The sequence below is a fragment of the Lepus europaeus genome, chromosome 7 (assembly GCF_033115175.1).
Source record: "Lepus europaeus isolate LE1 chromosome 7, mLepTim1.pri, whole genome shotgun sequence".
NCBI lineage: Eukaryota > Metazoa > Chordata > Mammalia > Lagomorpha > Leporidae > Lepus > Lepus europaeus.
In genome coordinates, this window is record NC_084833.1 from 54578053 (window position 1) to 54605954 (window position 27902).

General features: G+C 42.9%; 1 protein-coding gene and 1 long non-coding RNA gene across 2 annotated transcripts in view; one reads left to right on the forward strand and one right to left on the reverse strand.

Annotated features, from left to right (window-relative positions):
- The window catches only part of LOC133763178 (uncharacterized), an 80171-nt gene that overhangs the window by 43094 nt on the left and 9175 nt on the right, over positions 1-27902 (reverse strand). The gene's annotated exons all lie outside the window — the stretch shown is intronic.
- LYVE1 (lymphatic vessel endothelial hyaluronan receptor 1) lies at positions 94-15868 on the forward strand. Its single transcript, XM_062198113.1, has 6 exons — positions 94-315; positions 3904-4075; positions 4195-4334; positions 12751-13053; positions 13672-13750; positions 14152-15868. The coding sequence occupies exons 1-6, from the start codon at positions 231-233 to the stop codon at positions 14336-14338; spliced, it is 966 nt and encodes a 321-aa protein (XP_062054097.1). The 5' UTR covers positions 94-230; the 3' UTR covers positions 14339-15868.

A 27902-nucleotide genomic window follows, 5' to 3' on the forward strand; every position in this document is an offset into this window, starting at 1 on the left:
CCACAAAGCACAGCCTGGGCGTTCAAGGGACGTCACTCATTTCCCCTAGTGACCTTGACGAGTCTGAAGTTTGAAAGCAGGGAAATCCGGATGTCTCATTCACGAAGTGGCACAGTGGGGCCCTCAACACATTTTCAGAACTCTCTGTCCAGACCGGTGACTGAACATCTGCCTGTCTTGCCACCAGTGGCTGTCTGAGGTGCTTCCCTGTCTCTGAAGGGGTGGGCACAATGGCCAAGTGCTTCATCCTGCTGTTGCTTCTTGTCTCCATCTGGCCCACAAGGCTTCTGGCCCAAGGCTCTCTCCGAATTCAAGGTAGGTTTCTAACCAGATTTTGAAGTGGAAGCAAGACAAGATCTTGGGAACTACCCTAAGCCTACCAAGTTCTTGACCACGGTTTCTGGGATGGGTGGGGGGGCCCTCAATGTCAAGATCTACTGGATGGTACTGCTCTGCCAGAAATGTTCCCACCGTGTCGTCAACTTTACTAAACGATTTCTATTTACCTTTATGTCATTTCTACTTTTATTTTTGATTAGGAATATTTTTTTCTGGGAATATCAAATGTTGGGGAGAAGCCATTTGCTTTTAAAAGTGTTTCACTGAAAAACTGTACCAAGATTGTGAAAAGTTTAAAGCAATCACTAATCTTGGAAAAAATAGGTAACTGTCACTAAATACTGAACTGTTTTAAATTTTTTGGATGTGCCAGCATAATTATTTTAATCTCAATTTAGTATAATCTAAGTAGAAGGCAATGTTTTAAATGTGAAATAAGTTTAATATGCAACAAATTAACTGGGGGAAATATCCATAAAAACTTGGTTTGAAAATTCACCAGCAGCTCCCTCCCCAAGGAATTGACAGTGATTTCTGGGCTTTTGAGATGCTTACATGAAGATCTCAGTTTGCACTGTTGGTAAAAATTTGTAACCACAAGTCACTTATTACAGCTCTGGGCAAATGACAATCTGAGCACTTTTAAGGAGAAGTGTATGTTCCTATTCTGAACAATGCACTGAGATACAGAATATGCTGGAAACAAACATTCAAAGTTGCTTCACATATTTAAATTTATGAAGAGGTTAGCATAAATGATTGATTTTTTTCATACCAGAACTGTTACTTTCAAATAGTTTGATGTTCTTTGAAATCCCACTTGAGGAAACTATTCTCTTTTCCCACATTGTTACCATTGTTCAAACTATTTTAGAAATTGTTCTTGGACAATGATTCCATCACACTCTTTGGAGCATCCTCACTAATGGCCAAAAAAAATTCCTAAGGGAATTAAAATTTTAGAAGCAGTTCAAAGTTATCATAACCATGACTGAAGAATAAGGTGGTAAAGAGGGTGAGTGGAGATAAGAACTTGTTTGAGAGATTATGTAGAGATCCAGAGTTAAATACGTACATACAGTTTTCTTCAATTCTCTCTAGAAAGAAGAAACAGGCTCAGTGAGGCCATGCAACTTACCCAATGTCATGCGGGCAGTAACTTAAATTTGAACTTGAATTCACTCTGTGTGACTCCTAAACATATACTATTGCTACTATGCCTGCTATTTCCTGAAAAATCTTAAGGAATGGGTAACTGGAGGATCTCCTCTTAGATTCTAGCTCCTATTTTTATTCCTAAACAAAATAGGAAAGCATAAAATTGACTAATAGTTGTTGACTGCCTACTATGGATTTAGCTGCTCTTATGTACAAATTACCTAAAATAATTCTGAAAAAAAAAACCCTGAGAAGATAAAACCATTCTCATTTTCCATATAAGAATACTGGCTTGCTCAAGGTCCCCAAAGCCAAATAGAAGAATTATCCAAAGCTAGGTCATCCAGAATAGGTCTATCATTTCTCTCTGAATTATATTTACAGTAAAAACTAGGTCTGATGAGAGAGTGAAAAATAAACCTTCTCTACAGTTAATTCCTAAAGAAGTAGACATAAGAAGTTGAGTTACAGTAAGCTGATGAGTTAACAGGAGTCAAGTTCCCGGGTAAGTGATATGTTCAGAGATTTCAGTTCTATATTGTCTGTGTGTTTGTGGATCTACCCCGTAGCACAGCAGAAGGCAGAACAGGGTCATAATTAAGAACTGGGGTTGTAGGCATAATTGGGTTTGTGCCCCCAAGTCGCCCCAAAATTTCTTTAAGTCTTTGGTCTTATGAAAGTTACTTAATCTCCCTGAGCCTCAATTTTGTCTTTAAAAGGACAGGGTTTAGCAGAGAGTAACACTAACAGGCGACAGGTGTTGGAACAACTATTAGTATTAGGATAAATGTTGTATTAGTGGTACTTACAATCAGATGAAGCTGCTCTGTCACCCAATCACAAACACTCATATTCAGGTGGTAACTCTCTAGTGTCCCTTGGTGACAGCAGGGTCTGGTAACTAACAAGCCCATTCACAGACATTGTGCCTCAGAGACACATCCTGCCCCCAGCCTCTGTTTCAGAATACAACAAGCTTGCTCCCCCCATGCTTACGAAAAAAATTCCCGTTAAATACCAACCTAGCAAGTGGTCAAAGCGTTTGGGAATTCAAGACACAGAGCTGCATTCAGGCATTGACTTGGGAGACTGAAATGCCCTTGTATGGATTCTCACTGATGAAGCCCCATGGGAATAATGTACTTGCATACAATGCCACCTGGCAATTTCATACAAGTCTACAAATCTCAGAATGCAGAGGGAAGAGGTCAAAAGAACTCCCAAATCCATTAGGTTTTGAGTAAAAATATTCACATCTTAACCACTCAAACGCCTCAGTTTTCCCAGGAAGATCAATTACTAGCAGACAGAAACCAAGATGCCTTAAAGATATCATATTGGCTATGACTATGGGCCACCCGTCATGTGGCAGGAATATTTTTATTGGAATTCAACCCTTTAACTCTTGTCCTATTCGTTAGATACTGTTACTCTCTTGAGATTATAAATAAGGAAATGGAGGCTCAAAGAGGGGAAGTAACTAGCCCAAATTCAAGAGTTAGCAATCAACAAAGGCTAGATTCAAGTCCAGGTCTGACTCTCAAACTCTACTTCCTTTATTTAGTTTCTCTGCCTTGAAGATTTACTGCCCAGCTTCTCCAGGAACAGAGAGCTCACATTCTGTTACAACATTTTTCAGCTCATTAGAAATAATGGTGTCCCCAAACTACATTGAATTAGAGAATTGCTAACTATTCTACTAACCAGAGCACTAAATTCTATCTTAAAGTCTCAAATGCTTTGTTTTTTAAAATTATGGATTTATTGACTTATTTGAGAGGCAGAGGGAGAAAATATGCTCCCTTCCACTCTCCAAATGTCTGTGGACACCAGGGCGTGGCTAGCGCCGAAGTCAGGAGTCAGGAACTCAATCTGGGTCTCACACTTAGGTGAAAGGAACCCAATTTTTTGAGCCATCACCACTGCTCCCCAGGGTATGCATTAGCAGGCAGGTAGAGTCAGGAGTCAGAGCTGTATATCGAACCTAAGTGCCCCAATGTGGGACACACATGGCTTAACAGGCATTTAACCAGTAGGCCAAATGCCCAGTATTCAGATGCTTCATTTTACAAACTCCAAAGAGGTTTGCAGCAACTTTATCAACTAAATCCTACTCCAGAAATTGGTAGCCAAAGCCCCAATAATGAACATACCTTAACACAGTGAAGTAAGATGGACTCTGATCTGGTGAGATTTACAGCTTGGACCAGCGCAAGCATCCACCTAACTCAGCAGCCTGTCTTTGTAGGAAATTACTGGCCCCTGTGCCTCTTATTTCTAAACCCCAGTCACAGCCATTCAAGACCTCCCTGCTGCTACAGGACACTACTTTTGTGCTAGGAAGGAGAACCTAAATACTGGAACCAAAGACAGCACAAACTGAGGACCTACGTGATTCCTTTGCAGAGCTTTCCATCATGCTGCCATGCAGAATTGTGGGGGTCACCCTTGTGAACAAAAAGGTAGACCGGCAGTTAAATTTCACAGAAGCCAAGGAGGCCTGCAGGCTGCTGGGACTAACTTTGGCCAGCAAAGACCAGGTTGAAGCGGCATGGAAGTTTGGCTTTGAGACTTGCAGGTAAGAAACAGCTGGATTCTCTAACATAGTCAGAGCTCTCCAGCTCTGTGCTCTTGTTCAGCAGTGAGAAGTTGCCTTCCAGCCATTTGTCCACTCAATTACAGTGGTTTCTCTTACAGCTATGCATGGGTTGAAGAAGGGTTCTCAGTCATCCCTCGGATTCTCCCAAATCCCAAATGTGGAAAGAATGGGTTGGGTGTCCTGATTTGGAGAGCTCCACTTAGCAGAACATTTGGGGCCTACTGTTACAACTCATCTGGTGAGTCAGATCGGTAGCCTCTCCTTGTGGGATATGTTCTCTGGGTATCTCTAATTCTGTGGCCCGTATGGGAAGAGTAACTCTGATAGGCAGCAGAAGCAATCGGCAATATTCTCCTACAACTATCTCTTTAACGAATGGTGGCAATGTGTCTCTTGCATGGAAAAAGTTAGAGAAACATAGGCAGAAGGCAACCCAGGTGGCTCAGTTACCACTTGCACCACCTCTTCAGGCAGAAGGCAAGGAAACCAATGTACAAACATACATAAGTATGTATGCATCCACAGTGGAGAAAGCAATGTACTAGGTTGTTTCACTGAACTCTGACAACTTCCCCATTTTGCAGATAAACATAGCACAGAGGATCTGGTGCATTTGTCTAAGCTCTCATTACTATAAAGGCTCAAATTCAGCTCCAACTCTGAAACTGTGCTCTTTCCTCCATCCTATATTGTTTTATAGGGGAGGAAATGCTGACACTATAGTGGCATTTTAAAGAACAAGATCCAATCCCCATTTCCTAAAAGAAATTGAAGCCTCAAGAGAAGAGCTGACTTGCTCATGGTCATGCTGTCCTGCCACATGACCTTGACTGCAGACCTTGGCTGCCTTAGCCCAAGTGCTTTACCTATGTCATTTCTTGGGAAGTTTTTCTTTCACTAAATATGTGTTCTCAGTTTGTCACAAGAACCCATCAGATTCATTACTCCTCACATTGCTCATATATCTGATTCTATAAATGCTAGGCATCTAGTAGTCATATCCAAGATACAGTTCAAAATCATTCACTAAGATCTAAAAGGTAAATGTAACCAGCCAACGTTAGCAAACCTATCCCAGAAAGGCAATATAGGATCTAAGCAGTTTTTGAAGTCAAGGGGCTCTGGCATAGGAAAAGCCCTAAGGGACACCTTGTCCAAGTCCCTGACTTCATGGATGAAATAACTGGAGTTCAGAATGGGGGTTTAGCATGTCCAAAGACCTACAAACAGTGGCAAAGTCAAGACTGAAATATAGATCTTCTGACACATTTTTTTACTATCCTCTTTCTCTTCTCTGCCTCTTCAGCCTATCATCTTTGGCTGGAGAATTGGTGATTCACATGCCAGCCTACCGCATACCAGGCCATAGTGTCGAATGTCCTTGCTTTTTTACTTCCCCAGCCTTCCTGCCAGCTGTCAATGTGATGATACAATAGCCAGCCTTGTGGACCAGACAATAAGGAGCCAGGGAAAGAAGACCTACATTTGTCCGTTTCTTCATGGTTCCATTTAACTTGTAATCCCACCCTCTTTCCCTGTGCACTACGTTAGACCTAGAGGCTTGTTCAATATTTCAGGCAAAAATATTTCATAGATGATATTATGTACTTTGGATTATACCACAACAAAATGCACTTAATATCACTTAATAAGTCCCACTATTAAATATGCTAGTTTCAATCATTTCACTAAGGTAGTAAAGGTCAGATCTCTCTAATAAAATTATAGCAATATGTCATCCCCTCTTCAATTAGTAGATAAACTACAGTGGGATATTTTGGCACCAAGCACATTTCCCAGATGATCTTCCAGCTACCTACTGCCTATTTAAGCAGGCACTGATGATTCCTGCTGAAATCAGTTACTATATGGGGAGTTGTAAAATGGTGATTTTTCCAAATCTATCCTTCCTCCTACATATATTAGCTGGTATCTTTGATGAAGAAATTCTCTCTCTCTCACAGACACACACACACACACACACCTCTTCATACACACAACTTTTCCTTTCCCCTTATACTACCACAGACACTGGCACTTTGCTTATTTGACAGACACAGTATGTCATCAATTTTACAATTATTATTCCTCTATTTTTCTGATGCTCAAACTGTTCTATATCTGGCAAGTAGGAGCCCTTTCTAGTTGACTTTTGTGTCTTTTCATTCATTTTTTTAGTATTTCCTTGCTTCTAGACACAATAACGTATCCCAGGCTCACTCTATACTTTCTCTGTCCCAGATGTAGAATGAGCCATTTATTTCTCCAAGGAGTGCCAGTTCTTTTCAATAGGAGAATGTTAATTAGAAACCAAGGTCTGGATGTAAATTGTTATCATACTATGTTTGGATGTTGTTTGCTCCCTCCCCGCCACCAGAGGTCCATGTCTTGGGAGCTTGGCTGCCAGCATGGCAATGTTGAAGTGGTAGGATCTAATGGGAGGTTCTTGGATCACTGTGGGTGCTGCCCCCAGATAGAAATACTGGTCTGAGGCTGAGTTCTCCCAAGAGCAAATTGTCATAAAAGCTTGAGTCTGCCCCACCTGGTCTCTTGCTGGTTTCCTTTATGAAGATGTGAACCCTTCCTCCCATACTTGCACCTTCCATCTGCCATGGGGCCCTTGCAGGGGCCCACACCGTGATCTGGACTTTAAGCCTACAAAACTGAGTCAAATAAACCTCTTCTCTTTATCAAGCTAGCCTGATGCAAGTATTTCATTACAGCAAAAAAAGGCTGGTTAATGCACATCACCACTGGAGTTTTCACTGCTTCTCAGTATTTTTCAGTAGATGGCTAGGAAATTACATACACTCATATGTATATATGTACATACATATGTACATATAAATCATAGATATGATTTATTTGAAAGGCAGAGTTAAAGAGAGAGAGGGAAAGACAGAGAGAGAGAGAGATCTTCCATCCATTAGTTCATTCCCTAAATGGCCACAACGGCAGGGGCCAGGCCAGGCCAAAGCCAGGAGCTTCTTCCAGGTCTCCCACGTGGGTGCAGGGGCCCAAGGACTTGAACCATCTTCTACCGTTTTCCCAGGCCATAACAGAGAGCTGGATCGGAAGTGGAGCATCCAGGTCTTGAATCAGCACCCATATGTGATACTGGCACTGCAGATGGTGGCTTTACCCACTACACCACAGCACCAGCCCTTTGTCTGATTTTTTGAATAAGCATAAACATTTACATGGTTCAAAAGTACAAAATATACTTTTTGAGAAGTAGATTCAGAGAAGTCTTACTCCCATTCCTTCCAGCTTCCAAATACCATTTTTATCCATTTCTGATTTATTGCTCTGTTTTGCTTTCTGTATAAAGGGTTGTGCTTGTATGTGTGGAATAGTAAGGAAGAGTCTACTTCCCTTTCTTACAAAAAAACTAGTGTATGCACTGCTTTATATTTGGCTTTTCCCACTTAAATCCTAGAAATTGCACCATATCAGTTCATAGACATTGTTCATTTTTAACGCATGCATAGTGTTTCACCGAGAGGCCATCTCAGTCCATTCACCCAGGCCTCTCTGGATGGACTTTTGGCCTATTTCCAATATTTTGATATTGCAAATAAAGCTTAGGTGAATAAACGTGAACATATGCTGTCTCATGCATCTATAAGGATAATACTGTCTGAACAGAAGCCCAGAAATCATCCTAATGCTAATTCTAACCTTACTCTAATTTTTTTCTTTTTGTAATTTCCCTTTTTATTGCTACCTTGCAGAGTCTGAGGATCAAAGTAACCCTAAGTCTTTATTATTGCTGGTTTGGGAACCAAAGAAACCTTAACCCCAAACCCAATGATTTTGTTGTTGCTGTCCTTATCAGGTTTGGGGACCAGACCAAAGGGCTGTTAATGCTCTGTGTGCACCATTGGTTTCGTGCCATTTCCTCTGCTGCAATGCCCATCCTCCTCCTCCTCAGGCTAACGCCTATTCTTTTTTCAAATCTCAAGGGCCACCTTCTCCAGGAAGCCTTCCCATACCTCTTACTCCTTTGTAGCCTCTTAGGTATTGACTACACTCTGGGTTTAATACCTATTAGAGCACTTTTCCACATTCTAGAGAACTTGTATTCATAATTTGGGGATATACTGTGCCTGTGATCAATTAGGGACCACCAGGCCAGATTGCTGTTGCTCTCACACTGTGGCCTTCTCAGTCACACATATGAACAGAGGGGCCGAGGTAACAAATTCTTGCAGCTCTTTCGGAATATGCCCAGACACTATGCTGGCCTAGACATTTACTATCTCATTAATCCTCAATGAAATGACACTGGTGTTTCAATTCTACTTTTAGGAGGGTAAGTGATGCTCAGAGTGTACTTCGCTTGCTTTCCCAGTCAATAAAGAACAGATCCAGTACTCCCATCTTGAGCTAACTGCACTGTGCCATGCAATTTTTATTTAGCACCTGCCAGGGTGACCACACATCAGTAACATGCCAGGCCTGGGTGGTTCTGGGCATCAGTGATTGCAACCAGATAATTGCAACCTGCAGCCAAGGTTGAGAGTCACTTAGATCTCTAAGATCTAAACTTTAGAATTCTTGACATTTCTTAATTCTCCTACTTTGGTGCAGCCAAAATCGTCTCGTTCTTTGCTCCCAAGTTGTACTTTCTCCTCTGTATTTCACCAACCACACACCTCTTCTGATGATTCTGTCACTTCTCCATTCCACTGCCTTCAATGAATTTCCACTCCAGAGTAGTGGACACAGAAGAGAACTTTGGTATGTAATATAGGAGGCTTGTGGACCAAAGTTGGAAATGACCTCTCCTGCAGAATTCCAAATTCTTGCACAAGGCAATTGTGAATCTTGATCCTCTAACTCCTGTCTCTCTTCCTAGTCACATCTCCTGCTGGCAGTTTTTCATAGTCCCAATCACACACCCCCTACCCTCTAGCCACACTGTCTTTCTAGTCCCTCATCATTTTTCTAACATGCCTGCACTTCCAAACTTTCAGACTCTTGGATCATGCTATTCCTGTTGAGTGGGATATTCTATTCCCTCTTCTATTTGAGATGAGCTGCTTTGTTTCCAGTCACCCTGGCCTTGCTACTCATCAAATGGCTGAGTTCATTCAACTTCTGGCTCTTGAACTTTGTCTTCTTTGGGTGATTTTGCCCTAGATCTTCAATGACTAGCTACCTTTCACCATTCAGATCTCAGCTTCAGTATCACCTCCCCAAGAGACCTTTTCTTAAAATCACCCTATTCACAGGATCTGTGGCCCACCCCTTTGCCCCACCAGTTTAATTTGTATTATGTTTCACTTTATTTTCAACATTTATTATCCTTTGAAATTTCTGGTATATTTATTATTTTTTAAAATTATCTTGCTATCATCCTAATGAATACAAGCCCTTTAAGAGCAGAGACATTGTCATGTTTGCACCATGTCCCTAACACCCAGAGCAGTGCCTGGTATGGAGTTGGTTCTCTGTAAATATTTGTCGAATGAACTCATTAATCCTCCATACGATGCCTAAATGCCAGCTCCTCTGAATCCCCAGGGATCTACCCTGATGCTTATCAAAATACTGCCTCTGTCCTCCAAGAAGGGGAAACCATACCTGTAAGAAAAAGGGGAGCAGAGCAGAAAGGAGACAGGATATGAACTCACAGCCAAAACAAATTCAAGGGAAAATAAATTCACAGAGGTGGCCAACTGCCAGCATGCACAGAGACTGGGCAGAGGGCCCAGTCCTATAGCAGGCTGGATCTTAATGTATCTTAGGATGGGCTAAGGGTCGAGGTTGGGGGGCAGTAGGCAGAGGTGCGTTTCTTCTTACAGGGTTTTCTTGGGCTTTCAAACTTGGAAAAGAATGCAGAGGATGGGTGTGGAAGAGTACACGGTGTGGGACTCAACTGGCCCCTTGCAAGAATGCAGGGGTAAAGGAGTCTCTCAGGGGATTTGATTTACTTTCAGGCAAGGCACTAAGATGACCGAGGTTTATGCCTTTGTTCCATCAACACTTTGTCAGTGTAGCTTCAGTTCCCACATAGCATATTTATCTCAGTATGCTTTTCTTCATGATATTTAAAAGTGTTCATTACTTGGAAGAACTTAGCATGTACTGAAGGATAGAAATAGGGTTGAAAGTTCAGGGCACCTATGGTAGCCATGTCTTGCTCAATATCCTGGCTACTCTCAGACCCTTCCTAAAGTCCAAGATCATCACAAAAGGACCAAGTTCATCCACCACCAGCTGCACCAATATGTCAGGATTAAGTATAACCGGCAGAAACCCAGAGGTACTGACAACAGGGTATGAAGGATCAAGGGCACAGCATTGGTCACTAGAACAACAAGACAACAAGCACATGCTGCCCAGTGGCTTCTCAAAGTTCCTGTTCTACAACATCAAGGCGCTGGAGATGCTGCTGAGGTACAACAAAGCCTTCTGTGCTGGGATTGTTCATGGCGTTTCCTCCAAGAACCTCTAAAGCCACTGTGGAAAGAGCAGCCCAGCAGGCTGTCAGGGTCTACAACCCCAACGCAGACAGTTCATGTGGTTTTATTTGTGTAAAAATTTGTGGTGTAGCAGGTAAAACTGCGGCCTGTGATGCCAGCATCCCAAGGGGGTGCCAGTTTGAGTCCCAGCTGCCCCAGATCCCTGCTAATGTGTCTGGGAAAATGACCCAAGTCCTTGGTCCCCTGCCACCCAGGTGTGAGACCCAGAAGAAGCTCTTGGATCCTGGCTTTGGGCTGGCCCAGCCCTGGCTGTTGTGGCCGGATCCTGATATCTTTAACTCTCTCTCTCTCTCTCTCTCTCTCTCTAGCTCTTTCAAATAAATGAGCAGACATTGTTTTTAATTTATTTATTTGAAAGACACAATGAGAGAGAGAGAGAGGTCTTACATCTGATGGTTCACTCCCCAAATGACTGCAACGGCCAGAGTTGAGCTGATCCAAAGCCAGGAGCCAGGAGCTTCTTCTGGGTCTCCCATGCAGGCACAGGGGCCCAAAGCCTTGGGCCATCTTATACTGTCTTCCCAGGCCATAGCAAAGAGCTGGATGGGAAGAGGAGCAGCTGGGACTAGAACTGGGGCCCATATGGGATACCGACGCTGCAGCCTGTGGCTTTAACATGCTGCTCCACAGTGCCAGCCCACAAACATCTTTTTAAAAAAAAAAAAAATTTATTTATTTGAAAGTCAGAGTTACACAGAGAGAGGAGAGGCAGAGAGAGAGAGAGGTCTTCCATCCGAATGTTCACTCCCCAACTGGCCGTAACGGCCGGAGCTGTGCCGATCTGAAGCCAGGAGCCAGGAGCTTCTTCTGGGTCTCCCACGTGGGAGCAGGGGCCCAAGGACTTGGGCCATCTTCTACTGCTTTCCCAGGCTATAGCAGAGAGCTGGGTTGGAAGTGGAGCAGCCGGGTCTCGAACCAGCGCCCATATGGGATTCTGGTACTTCAGGCCAGGGTGTTAACCTGCTGTGCCACAGCGCTGGCCCCCACAAACATCTTTAAAAAAAAAAATTCAGTACATGGATGGCTAAAATGTGTTATCATTAGATCCATCCCTTGGTTGGTATTTTACTTCATTTAATTTTCAAAAATTAAGCATCTTTATAGATTTTTCTTCATAGCCAACATTCTAGTTGACAGTACCCTCTGCCACAAACAGAAGTTTAAAATAGACACAAATTCATATTATAATGTATTGCATAGCTCTGCCAGTCAGAAGTATGTGACTTTGGGTAAGTATTCAATTTCTCTCAATTTCATTTTCTTCCTGTTTGAATAAGGGTTGGACAAAACTGTTCCAAGAGATACTTATTTTAACATCTACTGCCATAGCAGTAAGATAGAGTAAGATGCTCAGCATATGTTAGCTCCCTCTCTACCACACTCATCTACTTAGAAAGCAAACTCACATCCCTCCCTCAGTTCTCTTTCTTTCTGATGAACACAGACAAAGCTGGCTTTAGCAGATCTTGTCCTAAAGTGATATCACATGTGTGTCTTTGGGCTCCCCATCTAATCCCACCTTCCTCTCACTTTTACTTCCTTCTTTATTTATCAAATATTTGTTAAGCATGTCCTATGTGCCAGGCACAGTGTAAATACTACGATGACCAAAACAGACAAGGTTCCTGTTTCTGGGGTACTCACAGGTCAGTGGGGACAAATGCAGTGAGAACTGGGACAAAGGGAACTGCACAGAGGTACTAAAGCACATGCCTGGGACCCATTCTGTCAGCAAGTCTGCTGAGAACAATGTGGTTGATCTGAGTTGAAGGACAGTAGGAGAAAGCTGAAGAATATTAAGAGTGAGCTGAATAAAGAAGAGCCAAGAGTCTTAAAGGTGAGGAAAGCATCACGGTCGAGTGTGGAGAGAAGGCCTATTAGAGAACTACAGGCATTTCAGTGTGGCGGGAGCAACGAGAGAAGGCCTGCGCAGTGAGTCTGCTGCCCTTGTCAGCTGGGACCACAGATCACAGAGGGCCTTACAAACCATGCAGTGGAGGTAGGCACTGAGGATGCTACGGAAGGAAGGAAGGATTACATCTGCATTTTTGGTGAGACCATTCTGGCTGCAGTGTAAGGGGTGTGGGGTTCAGGGTTCTAAGGCTAAAAACAGGACACCATTGCCTTATTTAATTCTTACTTCATTTTGCCCTCTCCCAACAGATACTTGGGTTAACTCGTGCCTTCCAGAAATTATGACCACCAATGACCCCATGTTCGACACTCAAAGTCCAATGTACACAACAGAGTTTGCAGTCAGTGACAGTACCTACTCAGCATCGTCCCCTTACCCAGCGACACCTGCCCTTGGTACTACTCCAGCTTCGGCTTCCACTTTGGCTCCACGGAGAACCAAAATGATTTGCATCACAGAAACTGTTACAGACACTAGCACCGTGTCTACAGAATCTGAACAATATACTGAAAATAAAGCTACATTCAAGAATGAAGCTGCTGGGTTTGGAGGTAAACACTTTCTGAGCCTATGTTATGTGTATTCTTGTTTAACAATATGAGGGGCTTCAGAAAGTTCATGGAAATTATCTTTTAACTGCATTTTTCCAAAAACCTTCTGAAGCTCCCTTGTACCTAAGTTGCAGTCTGTCTCCAGATTGGGCACTCAGGATCTGCCAAATTCAGAGAAAAGCTTAATGCAAACTCAACTTTCACAAAGTCAGTTTTCATAGAGAACTTAAGAGATGCAACAAACCCTCGTGATTAAAAACCAGTAGTGTAAAAGAGCATCACTGTTGAAAACTCAAAGACTTAAAAATAGATTACTATTATGTAGACGTTCTTTTAAACAGATACACCATAAATTCCTATGACTTCATTCCAGTCATCCCTTTTCCAGGCAGCAGAGGATAAGTGGAAGCCCATCTGTCATGTTGTAACTTCTAGAATAGACAGGATTAGACGGGCAAGAAGTATAGAAGCTGAGGCAGGCCCCGCAGCATAAGCAGTCAGAGAAGCCTTTTCCCCTGTGCTATCAGTTACTGCAATCGCATATACAGGCAAAACCTCAGTGCATCATACACACAAGCTCAGGTGATGACCACCCAGCCTTGTCTCTCTTTCCTCCAGGAGTTCCCACAGCGCTTCTGGTGCTCGCTCTCCTCTTCTTTGGTGCTGCAGCCGGCCTCGCGGTTTGCTACGTTAAAAGGTGGGGTTGTTGGCACATCTCTGTGCTCCCTATCTATCTTGCGTATTATTTCAACAGATGCTTCTTATCCAGACCTTAAAAGTAGATGTCTATATCTAAGGTGTCTATATCTGGGTATCCCTTTGAATCTGTGGAAAATTTTTATGCTTTGTTTGGTTTTGGGTTCTTTGTTTTGGGGGGCAGAGTTGTGAAGCCAGCCTAAAGTTTGGCTGATTTAAATTGGTGCATTAAAGTGGGATGTGTTAATGTGTTGGAGCGTGCATACATTACATATTGCTCTGAAATAAAGGTGCCAATATGTGCACTCACATGCAAAGCATTACCTATTGTTTTACGTGCTTTTAGAAGTCTCTGGTGTTAATTTTAAGTCTCTGACATTAATTTTATGTTTATGCCTGAAGGTATGTGAAGGCCTTCCCTTTTACAAACAAAAGTCAGCAGAAAGAAATGATTGAAACCAAAGTAGTAAAGGAAGAGAAGGCCGATGATAGCAACCCTAATGACGAATCAAAGAAAACTGCTAAAAGCCCAGAAGAGCCCAAGAGTCAACCCAAAACAACTGTGCGATGCCTGGAAGCTGAAGTCTAGAGGAGAAAGGCATGAGAACACACACCTGAGGCTGGTTTCTCCCCTGATACATATCCTGACCCCAGTTGGGGAAACTAAAAGGACCAAAAGCAGAAAGTTCACCCTTGGTTTCTAGCTGGAATCAACTCAGGGCTGCCTTTGGACTGTGGAGTTCACCAAAGGAACTCCCTTCTTCTTGCTGCAATCCCTCTGGATCCTAGGCCCTCCCACCTCCCAAACTTCTCACAGCCTCTCTAGCCTATGGTCTAATAAAATCCCAGTGGGGGAAAGGAGCTGTGCATAGCATGAACACGTGAAACAAAGAGCTCATCAGGCCACTCATCAGGTGAGCTGAGGGCCAAGGGGTCACTGAGACCAACGGTTCTCTACTGTTCTACGGTCCAGACCCTTTCTTCAGCTCTGAAAGGGAGACACTTATACAACCTGGCACATCTATCTGAGCCAGGCAAAAGTAAAAGAAGGGAGGAAAGCTTTAGCGGCTGAAAGCCATGGAGATTTCTGCGACTTGAGACCCAATCTCTGTCAAGCCAAAGTAAACAGAGCAACAGCAGGAGACCAAGGATGCTGATGGCACTGCAGTCAGTGGGAGCTACAGACCAGACAGCGGCCAAGTGCTCTTCTCAAACAAAATGAGTTGGAGTCATTTCTTAGCACGTAACACATTTTCCTTTTCTTTCTCCTGATGATGATATAGCCTCTAGAGGAATATACTTTTAAAAGAATCCTCAGAAAATTACTTTTACAAGCTTTTATTTTTATCTGAGTTACAGAAAAATTATTGCTGGTGAAAATTACTGTTTTTAAAAAGTAATGCTAGTCAACAAATCTTTGCTGAATGACTACTACAGATTCTGTATTCCTTATCCAAAATGCTTTGGACCAAAAGTGTCCAAGATTTTGGATTTTTTTATTTTGAAATTTTGCATTTACATAATGCTATATCTTGGGAATGGAATCCAGGTCTAAACACAAAATTCATGTATTTTTCACCCAGAGCCTTAAAGGTAATGTTATACAATATTTTAAATAATTTTATGCATGAAACATAGTTTTGTGGCGTGCAATTTTCCATTGTGGCATCATATCAATGCTTGAAAGGTTTCAGATTTGGGAGCATTTCTAATTCCAGGTTTTCAGATGAGAGACATTCAATCTGTGTCCATCACGTGCAGGATTCTGCATTCTGTAATTTACTAGTCATCAAAAAAATGCATGGAGTAGAATGCTGAAACTAATGTTTTTCTGTTTGGATATTCCTGGCTTAACTATTGTATTTCCAAATTAATTTTTAGGCTGTTTCGTTTTGTTTTTTGCTAATACTAATCTTTCATTTTCTCTCTTATGGCAGCCATTATACTCTTAATTTATTATTAACATCCCTAAGAGGTACATTACCACCTTTACTCATTTTTAAAGCACATATTTAAAATGTCATTAATAAATGTATCACTAGCTCTCCTTTTTCTAGCAAGAAGAGCCTAAAAGGTGCAGAAATATGTGTGCCAAAAAATTAAAGCATTTAGAAAACTTCTTTGTTCTCTTATTTACATAGATGCACTATACCTTTCATGCATGATTAAAGTACCAAATCATAATCTGTGGTTTGCAAAGTAAAAGGGACAACTTTGGTTGTTAAAGTTCAAACATATAAATGCAGCAGTACATCCAAGACCACGTGGGGCTGTTCTGGCTTCCAACGGTCTTGTTTGAAGCTGGCCAAGCACACACACATCAAACAGTCCTTCACTTGGGCTTTCGGTCCTGCACTCCAATCCATTTCAGAGGTCACAGGGGAGCTGGAGACTCAGGAGAGCTCATTTGTTCCGAGACTTTAGTTCTCACTCTCTCCCTAATCACTGCACCCCAGGCCACCCCACCCCTTGTCTGATAATTCTCTTCTTGCCTGCACAAGTGACCCCATGATCCTTTTACCGAGAGGCCATAACCTGCGGGCATAGTCTTCAGTTGACCTACAACTAAACCTAGCTTAATAGCCAATAATTAAAACTCAAGAGATTTCACATATTTATATTTCTAGATTCCTTTGAAAATGGGAAGATCTGGAAATGGAAAAACCATATTCCCACTGAGCAATGATGATCTGATGCTAAGTAGTGCTCTAAATGGATTGTGTTTTCCCATTTCCTCACTTCCTTGTCACTATCGCATCCTCATACCAAAGTTAAGGTGTCCACACCATGTTGCTCATTTGCATTTCCTACCTAGTGCTGTAGGTCTATGAGTCTGGCACTGTGGTTTGTCAGTCCTTGAGCTTTCAGCTTTGTCCAGCTCCAAGAGAGTAAAGAAAAAGGTGGGAGGGCCTAAGCAGCGCCTTCCCTCTGTGCACACTAGCTGCACCGGTGTTCCACACTACATTTCCCATCTTGCAGGCACCTACTACACATTAGGATGCCATCATCTTCCACGGTTCGTTTATGCACATATGTGCCCTGCCCAGGAGAGTCCCCATATATGCAGGTTCTGCAGCCTCAGATTCAACAAAGCACAAATGAAAACATTTTTTAAAAAGGTGTGTTTTGGGGGCCAGCATTGTGGTATAGAGGGTTAAGCTACTGCCTGTGGTGCCAGCATCCCATATTGGTGCTGGCATGAGTCCTAGTTCCACCTCTGATCCAGTTCTCAGCTAAGATGCCTAGGAAGGCAGCAGAAGATGGTCCAAGTGCTTGGGCCCCTGCCACCCATGTGGGAGACCTGGATGGAGTTTGACTCCTGGCTTTGGTCTGGCCCAGCCCCAGCTGTTGCAGCCATTTGAGAAGGGAACCAGTAGATGGACGATCTGTCTCTTCCTCTCTTTCTGGAACTCTACTTTTCAAACAAACAAATCTTCATTTTTTTTAAAGGTACATTCGTACTGAACATGTACATACATCATTGTTTCCTAAAAGTATAACAACTATTTATGTCATATTAGGTATTATAAGTAATCTAAAGATTTAAAATTTACAAGAGAATTGTATAGGTTATATACAAATACTGTGCCATTTTACACAAGGGATTTGAGCACCTCCAGATTTTGGCACCTGGCACCAATGCTCTAGGGATGCTGAGGGACAGCTGCAGTCACTCTGTGTGCTTTTAGAAAGCCCTGTAAAAACATACTGAAGTAACTTCCAGCATTGTGCAAACAAGAGAAGGGAAGCAGAGGGAAGGGAACTAATATTTATTGAGCACCCACAATTTAATGCTCATTTCACACATTGTCCTATTTAATCTCTACACATTCCCCCAGAATTATTACCATCTATTTGTATTAATTAGAAAATTTTCGGGGCCAGCTCTGTGGTACAGCAGGTTAACGCCCTGGCCTGAAGCACTGCCATCCCATATGGGCGCCAGTTCTAGTCCCGGCTGCTCCACTTCTCATCCAGCTCTCTGCTATGGCCTGGGAAAGCAGTAGAAAATGGCCCAAGTCCTTGGGCCCCTGCACCCACATGGGAGACCTAGAGGAAGCTCCTGGCTCCTGGCTTTGGATCAGCACAGCTCCGGCCGTTGCGGCCAGTTGGGGAGTGAACCATCGGATGGAAGACCTCTCTCTCTCTCTCTCAGCCTCTCCTCTCTCTGTGTAACTCTGACTTTCAAATAAATAAATCTTTTATAAAAAAAGAAAGTTTTCTAAGGTTACAGGTGTACTTAATTGACAAAAGTATGATTCGATCTAAGGTCAGAATGACTACAAAGCCCGTGTTCTTTTCTCTACACCATAATATTTCTCTTGCAAATGAAAAGGTAGGGAACAGGTATAAACTTTCAGTATGCAAGCTCGAAATTAGTCAGTTACCAAAACCAACAGGGTGAAATACAGAAAATAACTCAAGACTCCCAGGCCGATTTTAGGAAATCTTTCCTTCTTAAATCCATTGGCAATGAGAGGGGGGAAAGAGGACCACTAAAGAACTTTCAGAACTGCCCTCTCATTGACACCAACTCCAACAAACCTACCTGGTCCAGTTCATAAGACTGAAAAATCTAAGGTTTAGAATACAAGATAAACTCCTTTAAACTTTTTTTCCCCCCACAGAGTTTAAAAAAAATGCAGCCTAATATAACAGATGACTAGAGGTAGAGCCTGGTCTAGAAGTCTCCTCCCTAATCAAATACTCTTTATTTTCCACTGAACAAGGAGAAATTGGAAGAATAAATGCACCACCCAGTTTGTATCTACAATCTAGTCTACCAAAGCAGTCTTCTAAACAGGCAGATAGAAAACCACTGATGATATTTCCAGGTTACATGAAGGATCTTCCTGCCCAGAAAGGCCCCTATTTCATGTTTACCTCCCTGACTCCTGTGCAAAGACAATTTCTTAAGGATTCTCATATGAAATATAACAGTTTTTCTGTTTTGTTTGTATTTGAGGGGTACAGAAACAGAAAGACAGAGACGGAGAACAGAGAGAGTGCCTCCATCTGCTGATTCTCTCTTCAAATGCTTGCAACAACCAGGGTTGAGCCAGGATGAAGTCAGGAGCAGGGAACTCAATCCAGGTCTCCCAGCTGCTTGGCAGGAACCCAGTTCCTTCAGCCATCACTGCCATCTCCCAGGGTCCGTGTCAGCAGGAAGCTGGGGCCAGGAGCCAGAGACAGGCATCCAGCCCAGGACTGGGATCCTAGCCACTGGGCTCACCACCTGCCCCTTGCATGCTTTTTTATAAGTAACAAATATTAACACATCAATTCAAGCCCAATGAAGAGAAGCTGAGCTGTAAGGGTAGAAGGCTGGAGTAAAGCAGAGGACTCAAGGCCCAGCGTGGTGCTCATGTACAGCTGGAGTCTACATGTCCACTGGCTTGTACTGGATTTAATCATTGATTTCCAGACTAAAGAATCCAATGTCGTATTGCCTCTAGACCTTCAGTGAGTGAGCAAGCAAAAATCAATTCCTCTAGGAAAAAATGGGTTTGTGAGAACCATAATACTATCAACAAACTCTTACTAAAGATTGAGAGGGTCACCTACAACAAAATGTTTTAAGTCTCTAAAAATGAAGAAAAGTTAGTTTAATTTTCAAGTTAAAAGTAAATAAATTTAGGTTTTTTGCTCCAATAATGGTTTTTCTGTGGGGACAGTTATGACCAAAGAACATTATAATAATACTAAAATCAGATGGGAGTAGTCGTCGTTCCATATGTTCCCCAGGAAATGCCAAAATTTCTAAACAGTGCTAAAGTGGTTTAAGATATCCCCTTTAATCTGAGGAAGACCACTTAAAAAAAAATCAAAAAGCCCTGTTGGGGTCGGCACCATGGCACAGCAGGTTAAAGCCGTGGACTGCAGCACTGGCATTCCATACGGATGCCGGTTTAAGTCCCAGCTGCTCCACTTCCAATCCAAAAACCAGAAGATGATCTAAGTCCTTAGGTTCCTTCACCCCCATGGGAGACCTAGATGAAGCTCCTGGCTCCTAGCTTTGGATCGACTCAGCTCTGGATGCTGCCGCCATTTGGGGAGTGAACGAGTGGATGGAAGACCTCTCTCTCTGTCTCTACCTCTAACTCTCAAATCTTTTTTTAAAAAATTGTTTCAGAAGTTTTAGATTTACAAAACAAAAATTGTGCAGTGCAGAATTCCTATATCCCATACTCAGCTTCCCTTAACATCTCATATTAGTATATTTGTCACAATTAACCTAAATGGACACATCAGTAACCAAAGTCCATACTTTATTCTGATTTCTGAAGTTTTTACCTAATGGTCTATTATTATCCCAGAATCCTATCCAAGATCCCACATTACTTTTCTGTGTGTGTGTGTATGTGTGTTTTTAAGATTTATTTATATGAGAGGCAGAGTTACAGACAGAGGGAGAGACAGAGATAGAGGCCTCCCATCCTCTGGTTCACTCCCCAAATGTCCGCAATGGCCAGGAGTTTCTTCCAGTCTCCCACGTGGGTGAAGGGTCCCAAGGACTTGGGCTGACCTGCACTGCTATCCCAGAGCTGGATTGAAAGTGGAGCAGCCAGAACACAAACTGGTGCACTGCAGCTGGTGGCTTAACCCCCTATGCCACACACTGGTACCCTTCTACTGCCTTCCCAGTTTCATAGACCAATGATTTCTTTTTAATCTGGGGAACATAGGGTTTCCAACTTTTAAATTTTTTTCAGGTAAAATCTTCTGAAAATTACATTACTATCTAGTATACTATCATTTTAGAAAAACTAACAAAGAGGGTAAATATAAAATTTGAATAAAGAGAAGTCACTAAATTAGTCTAATTTTATGAAAAACTCACTACACAGATCTTATTTTTCTCAATTTACTTTGGACAAATGAAGGTTCATTGAGGAGGATTCCAAGATGGTAGAATAGGGAGGGAGCTTACTGCTATAGTCTAGGGGAAGGTAGTTAAAACAAAACTGGAGAGACTGCAATCTCAGGGAAGAGTTCAGGAGAAAACTGCGGAGGAAACTCCACGTTAATTAGAAGGATACTTTGGATCAACATGGAGGGTGTGGATGCACACAACTTAGGACCCCAGCAGCTGAGAGCCTCAGCACCAGCTTTGGAGAGTGAGGTGAGACCAGACAGCAACAGCCCAAACCGCTGGCAATAAAGCTGTTGGAAGACGAGTCCAGCTTAGAGCCCTATAGGGGACAGTATATCCAACAACCTACAGGGAAAAAAAGAGAGCACATTTCTCTCTCCCCAACCACCTGGCAATGGCATCCTGTAACTAGCTAAGAGAGCGCAGGTGCCTTTTGGACAGACTTAACAGCTGCGCCAGCTTGTGTCCGCGTGCCTAACAACCAGCCAAAAGGAGACGCCTGAGTCTGGCTGGGAGCACTGACAGAGGGCTGTGTGTTCATGACTGTGGGATCCTTGTGTGCTGGGACTGTGAAAACACTGTGGCTGCATGGAAAGGTGCAGGGAGTCGCTGGGTCTTTGGGCAGTCACTGTGGGCAGCTCCACATGCTCGAGCCTTAATGATTCCCTGGTGAGAGTCATTGCTGTGGGATCTATGCTCACAGCGAGGAGTGCACAGATCCTTTGTGTGGCTTCTGGCAGTGTGGATGAATATTATACCCAACGGGACTGGCAGAGAAGGTGAGTGTGAGACTACACCAACAGAGTTGATCAAACTTCCCTTTTAATAAAAAAAAAGGGGGGGGGGCGGGGATATTTAAGATGCCCAAACTGGGTGTCAGTATGGACCATCCTCACACTGAAGCACTGAACAGAGCTCCATGGCCACACCCCGCACATGCCTCTGAGTATTCACTGAAAGAGCAGACACGAAGCCACAGAAGCACAGTCAAAAAATAAAAGACACCATAGGGGCAGGCAAGAAGTGTCTCCAGAAATACCTAAAAATAAATGCAGCAATTCAAGACACAAGAATAAGGAAAACAACATGACATCCCCAAAGGAACACAACAAAACTTCAATATTAGAATGTGAAGATGAAGAGATTGAAGAAATGCCAGAAATGGAATTCAAAAAGTTTTATCAGAGGATTACTTAGAAGTAATCAGAAGCAAATCTATAAATTAAAGAAATCAATACATGACATGAATGAAAATTTTCCCCATGAAATTGCGATTTTTAAAGAGAAACCAAAATGAAATATCAGAAAAGAAAAATTCAATATATCAAATGAAAAATGCAATGGAAAGTCTTAACAGATCTGGTGAAGCAGAAGAAAGACCGAGTTAGAAGACAAATCTCTAGAAGTTTTTCAGTCAGACCAAAAAAAAATTAGAAAATTTAAAAATGTGTTGGAGATTTATGGGATACTATCAAAAGACCCAACATACAGGTCTTAGGATTTCTGAAGCCATGTAATGAGAGAATGGATTAGAAGGCTCTTTTAGTGAAATAATTACAGAAAATTTCTCTAATTTGGAGAAAGAAAGTGACGTCCAAGTGAGGAAGCACAAAAACTCCTAACAGACTTAAGCCAGAGAAGATCTTCTCCACAACACATTGCTGTCAAACAATGAAAAGATCCTGAATTGTGCATGAGAGAAATGCCAGATTACTTTCAGAGGATCTCCAATTAGACTCACAGCTGAATTCTCATTAGAAACCCTATAGGCTAGGGGAGAATGGTGAGATATATTCCAAGTCTTAAGAGGAAAAAACTGTATAAAGTTAATTGAAAATAGATCTTAGTAAAAAATAAAAATAAGAATAGGAGAGGGAGGAGGAAAGGCTGGGAGTGGATCACTTTGTTCCTAAAGTTGTATTTATGAAATGCATGATGTTGTATACCTTAAATAAAAGGTTTCTGTGGAAAAAGCACCAGTGAATGAATTGTCATTTCCTAACTGACCAGAGGCAATAATTCTCATTTACTATTAAGATTAAGATGGGATAATGTGGACATGCTGAGAACAAGGGTAAAAAAAATCCTGTAATTGAGATCTAACTCCTTCTACCCTTCCAATTGTTTCCCTTTTCACATTCCTCCCTTCTCCCAACTCTTGCATACACTACTACACAGACCACCACCATTAAGCAAGAGAGAGCCAGTTCCTGGAAGAGGAGAGAGACCATTTATAATTTAGAGTAACTTGAACCTAACCTTACTAAGTGCTGTAAAACACAGGCTATGAGAATTTATTAGAAAAACCACTTTCAACTTATTTTATCTGGAAAGGCCCCAAGCAGGTGGTGGTCTCTGAGCTAGGTTTGTAATGATATAAGATTTCTGAAAGGAAAAAAATGAGGTTAGGCCCCGGTCTGTAGTATCGGCATCCCATATGGGCACCAGTTCATGTCCTGGCTGCTCCACTTCCAATCCAGCTCTCTGCTATGGCCTGGGAAAGCAGAAGATGGCCCAAGTCTTCAGGTTCCTGCACCCACGTGGGAGACCCAGAGGAAGCTCCTGGCTCCTGGCTTCGAATCAGATCAGCCCAGCTCTGGCAGTTGCAGCCATTTGGGGAGTGAACCAGCAGAAGAAAGACCTCTCTCTCTCTCTCTCTCTCTCTCTCTCTACCTCTGCCTCTCTGTAACTCTGTCTTTCAAATAAATAAATCTTAAAAAAAAAAAAAAAAAAAAAAAAAAAAAAAAAAAACGAGGCAACAACAACGTGGACCAATGAGTCTTACAAAGAGATAGAGATGTGAAGCAATGCTCCCTAGATACCCTACTGAATATCGAGGCTACAGCCTAGGGAATCATGGCAGTAGGAGAGATGGAGAAAAATGAAGATGGGAAAGTTTGAAGTGACAGACTCCTTGACTAAACACTTTCTCTGACTGGTACAGCAAGTATCCCAGCTTTATGATCATCAAGGTAAGATCTGGGGGATTCTGAAAGATGATTATGCTTGTGGTATGGAAACAGAACACGGAAGCATCTAAGAGGTAAAATTTTTTTCAATTTTATTCATTATTTGGACAGAGAGTGGGACAGAGACAGACATCTCCCATCTGCTGGTTCACTCTCGAAATGCCTGCAACAGCCAGGGCTGTGCCAGGACCAAGCTTAGAATCCAGGTCTCCATGTGAGTGGCAGCAACCCAATTACTTGAGAGCCATCACTGCTGCCCCCCAAGTTCTGTATTAGCAGGAAGCTGGAGCCAAGAATCAAACACAGGCACTCTAATATGTTACACATTTATCTTAGGGCTAAACACCTGCTCCCCAGGTGAAATTTTAAATCTGGGGCAAAGGCAGGGTGAAAGAAACAGATTTTTAAATCATTAAAATGTGAGACACCATTGAGGGCTTGGGAGAGACTGCGGAAGTATTAGCTTGGAGGTACAAGATTGAAGAAAAAATATCTAACAGTAGATAGTGAGAATTGTGGCAGAACAAAGATCATTAACACATGACGTTTGCTCCTCTAATTTCCAGCCTAGGTTCCCGGACTGCAGGCCCCTTCCTGAAAAGAATGAAATCACCATGCTGGAGACAGTCTAGATCAAACTGCACAACAAGCCGGCGCCGTGGCTCAATAGGCTAATCCTCCGCCTTGCGGTGCCGGCACACCAGGTTCTAGTCCCGGTCGGGGAGCCGGATTCTGTCCCGGTTTCCCCTCTTCCAGGCCAGCTCTCTGCTGTGGCCCGAGAGTGCAGTGGAGGATGGCCCAAGTCCTTGGGCCCTGCACCCCATGGGAGACCAGGAGAAGCACCTGGCTCCTGCCATCGGATCAGCGCGGTGCGCTGGCCACAGCGCGCCAGCCGCGGCGGCCATTGGAGGGTGAACCAACGGCAAAAAGGAAGACCTTTCTCTCTGTCTCTCTCTCACTGTCCACTCTGCCCGTCAAAAAAAAAAAAAAAAAAAAAAACAAAAACTGCGCAACAAAAGGAATGAGGAGGAGGCAGGCAAGGAAGGGGAATGGAAGGAGGAGTAGAGAGAGGGGTCCGGGGGATTTATGGGAGGCGATTGCAGGCTGTGAAGGAGGTCAAGAGAGGACAGGATATTTTATCAACATCACGGTGGCATGTGACAGATCCCTTTCATGGTTTCTGATAAATGGGAGAAAAGGATTACTTAGGAGTCTGTTTTGGTTGTTGGGCTTCTTTTACTTTGGTACCACAGAAACCAGAGTATAACAACGGATAAATGAGAAAATGCAGTTCTTTGCTTACTATGATAAGGATAAGGATGACAGAGCTTAAATGATGGCATTAAACATCAACAGAACTGGAATGAACTCAATTTACTTTCTTTTACACATCTGACTTCTCCATGAGATTTTCCAGCCCTGAGTTCAAGCTCCCATGATTTCTCTCCCATTTCAAGTCTCAGCAACCCTTCTGCCACATCTCTAGTCCTACAAGAGTGAATGAATTTTCTCCAATACAGAATGTATGCCACTCATTGGACCCCTTTAAGCGTGTCTTTTTTTCTTTTTTTTTTTCTTTTTTTTTTTTCCAGAAGCACCTCTGAACAACACTCTACTGAGGAGATAGGGCAAATGCATTCCACAGCCTTTCAAATATGAACTGGATAAACTATACAAGATGGCAAATTTAAATTATTTCCCTCAGATTCTCCAAAGTTAGGCTTCTGGATGCAAACTAGTTTTCACCAATTACTGGCCGCCCACATGAGTTATAGCCAGAAGGGAAGAGACACCAACTTTCTGCTACTTCAGCTATCCTTGGGGGCCAACACGGTCACAGAGATCTGGGACTTTCTGTGGCAAAGCTCCAGAATCTAGCCTCGCTTCACAGATTCTGAGGGCAATCACAGGCACAACAGAGGTCAGACTTGGGCCACACTTCAAGGGTATAAAGACAGGGGTGGCGAAGGCAGTAGCTGTCTCCTGCTTCCCCACTTCTCCTACTATGGAAGAGACAAAAACTCCCCTCATGGGCTACTTTGCTGGGAGGAATTCTTGGGGCCCAGACTGTAAATCATCCCCTCCAGCCTTTCTGATGATTTTAGAAGTTCAGTATCCCCCTGCTGGCCACACTCACTCTGCAGCTTCAGGTACCCAGGGTCAACCATGGTCTGAAAATATTAATATTTATCTTGACTCCTTCAACAGAGACCACATCCACTTACTTTTATCAGAGTACATTATTATAACCATTCTATTTTTTAAATTTTGTTATTTTAATTTATTTGAAAGGCAGAGAGATACAGAGAGATCTTCCATCTGCTGGTTCACTCCCCAAACATTTCCACCTGGAACTCAGTGTGGGTCTCCCACATGAGTAACAGTAGTCCTAAGTACTTGAGCCATCACCTGCTGCCTCCCAGGGTATACGTTAGCGAGAAGGTGAATCAGAAGTTGAGGCAGGACTCAAAGCCAGGCACTCTGATATGGAAAGTGGGGCTCTCAAGCAGAATCCTAACTGCTGTGCCAAACTCTCCTTGTAATTGTAACTGGTTATTGCTAATCTCTTACTATGCATAATTTATAAATTAAACTTTCTCATAGGAATGTATATATAGGAACAAACAGTATATAAAGGTTTGGGACTATCTGCAATTTCAGGTATCCAGTGGAGGTCTTGGAACATGCACCCTGCAGATAAGAGGGGCTACTGTACCTAGCTTCATATCTTAAACTTTTTCAGTGTAAGATCATTGGCAAAGCTTCTACTTCCTATAAAGCAAAGATTACTGATACAAATGACATTGAACACATTTTTCAATTTGGCCTCCAATCCTCATCTCAAACCTTAAGTCACTGCTGCAAGATGCTTCATGGAATAGCTACATAAGATCATTTACTGGGGACGGTGTTGCAGCATAGCAGGTTAACCCGATGCCTGCAGCACCAGCATCCCACGTGGGCATGAATTCGAGTCCTGGCTGCTCCACTTCTGATACAGCTCCCTGATAATGTGTTTGGGAAAGCAGCAGAGGAGCCCAAGTGCTTGGGCCCCTGCATCCTGTGGGAGACCCAGAAGAAGCTCCTGACTCCTGGCTTCAGCCTGGCCCAGCCCTGGCTGCTGTGGCCATTTGGGGAGCGAACCAACACTTGGAAGCGCTCGCTCTCTCCCTCCCTAAGTCTGCCTTTCAAAGAAAAAAAAATTTTTTTTTGACAGGCAGAGTTAGTGAGAGAGAGAGACAGAAAGGTCTTCCTTTTTCCATTGGTTCACCCCCCAAGTGGCACGTTGTGGCCAGCACGCTGCTCTGATCCAAAGCCAGGAGCCAGGCGCCTCCTCCCGGTCTCCCATGCAGGTGCAGGATCCAAGGACCTGGGCCATCCTTCACTGCACTCCCAGGCCACAGCAGAGAGCCAGACTGGAACAGGAGCAACAGGGACTAGAACCTGGGGTGCCGGCGCCGCAGGCGGAAGATTAGCCTAGTGAGATGCGGCACCGGCCCAAAGAAATAAATCTTTTAAAAAACCATTTACTGTTCCAGAATTTAGTGTGTGCTTCTGTGCTATGCCTTCTCATCTTTGCAAGGGCTGTTCCTTCTGTTTCAATTATTCCTGCCTTTCTTCCTAACTATTAGCTATATATTACTGTGAAACAAATAATCTCAGAATTTACTGACTCATCCCAGCATATATTATCTCACGTGTTATGAGAAAGGAATCTGGGTATAACAGGCTGGGTCCTCTGCTACAAAGTCTTTCACAAAGCTGTGATCCAAGTGTTGGCCAGAGTTACAGGCTTCTCAAGGCTCAACTAGGGTAGCATTCACTGGCAAATTCACTCACAAGGTGGCTGACAAAATTTAGCTCCTTTTCTGCTGCTGGTCAAAGCCTTCCTTTGATTCTTCCTCATATATGCCAGTCCATTGGCACAGCTGACAAAACAGCACCGTGCATTATCACAGCAAGCAAATTAAGAGCCAAGGAGGGACTGTGGTAGCAAAACCAAAGTCTAGACTTAATCCTGAAAGTGACATCCCATTTCTTTTGCCATATAATCATTAGAAGCAAGTCACTTTGTCCAGTTCACTTAAGGGGAGGGGATTATACAAGGTCATGAATCCCAGGAAGCACTGGGAGACATTTAGATAGCCACCTCCTACCACATGATTGCATTTTTCTTGTTCCTTCTCTTTCCATTTTGTTTACAGATCTACATTAGCACATCCTCCACTGTATTGCCAACTATGTACATAATTTAGTTTTCCTTTCATTCATAGCACTTGTATAAATACGTACAAAGCTAGCACATAGAG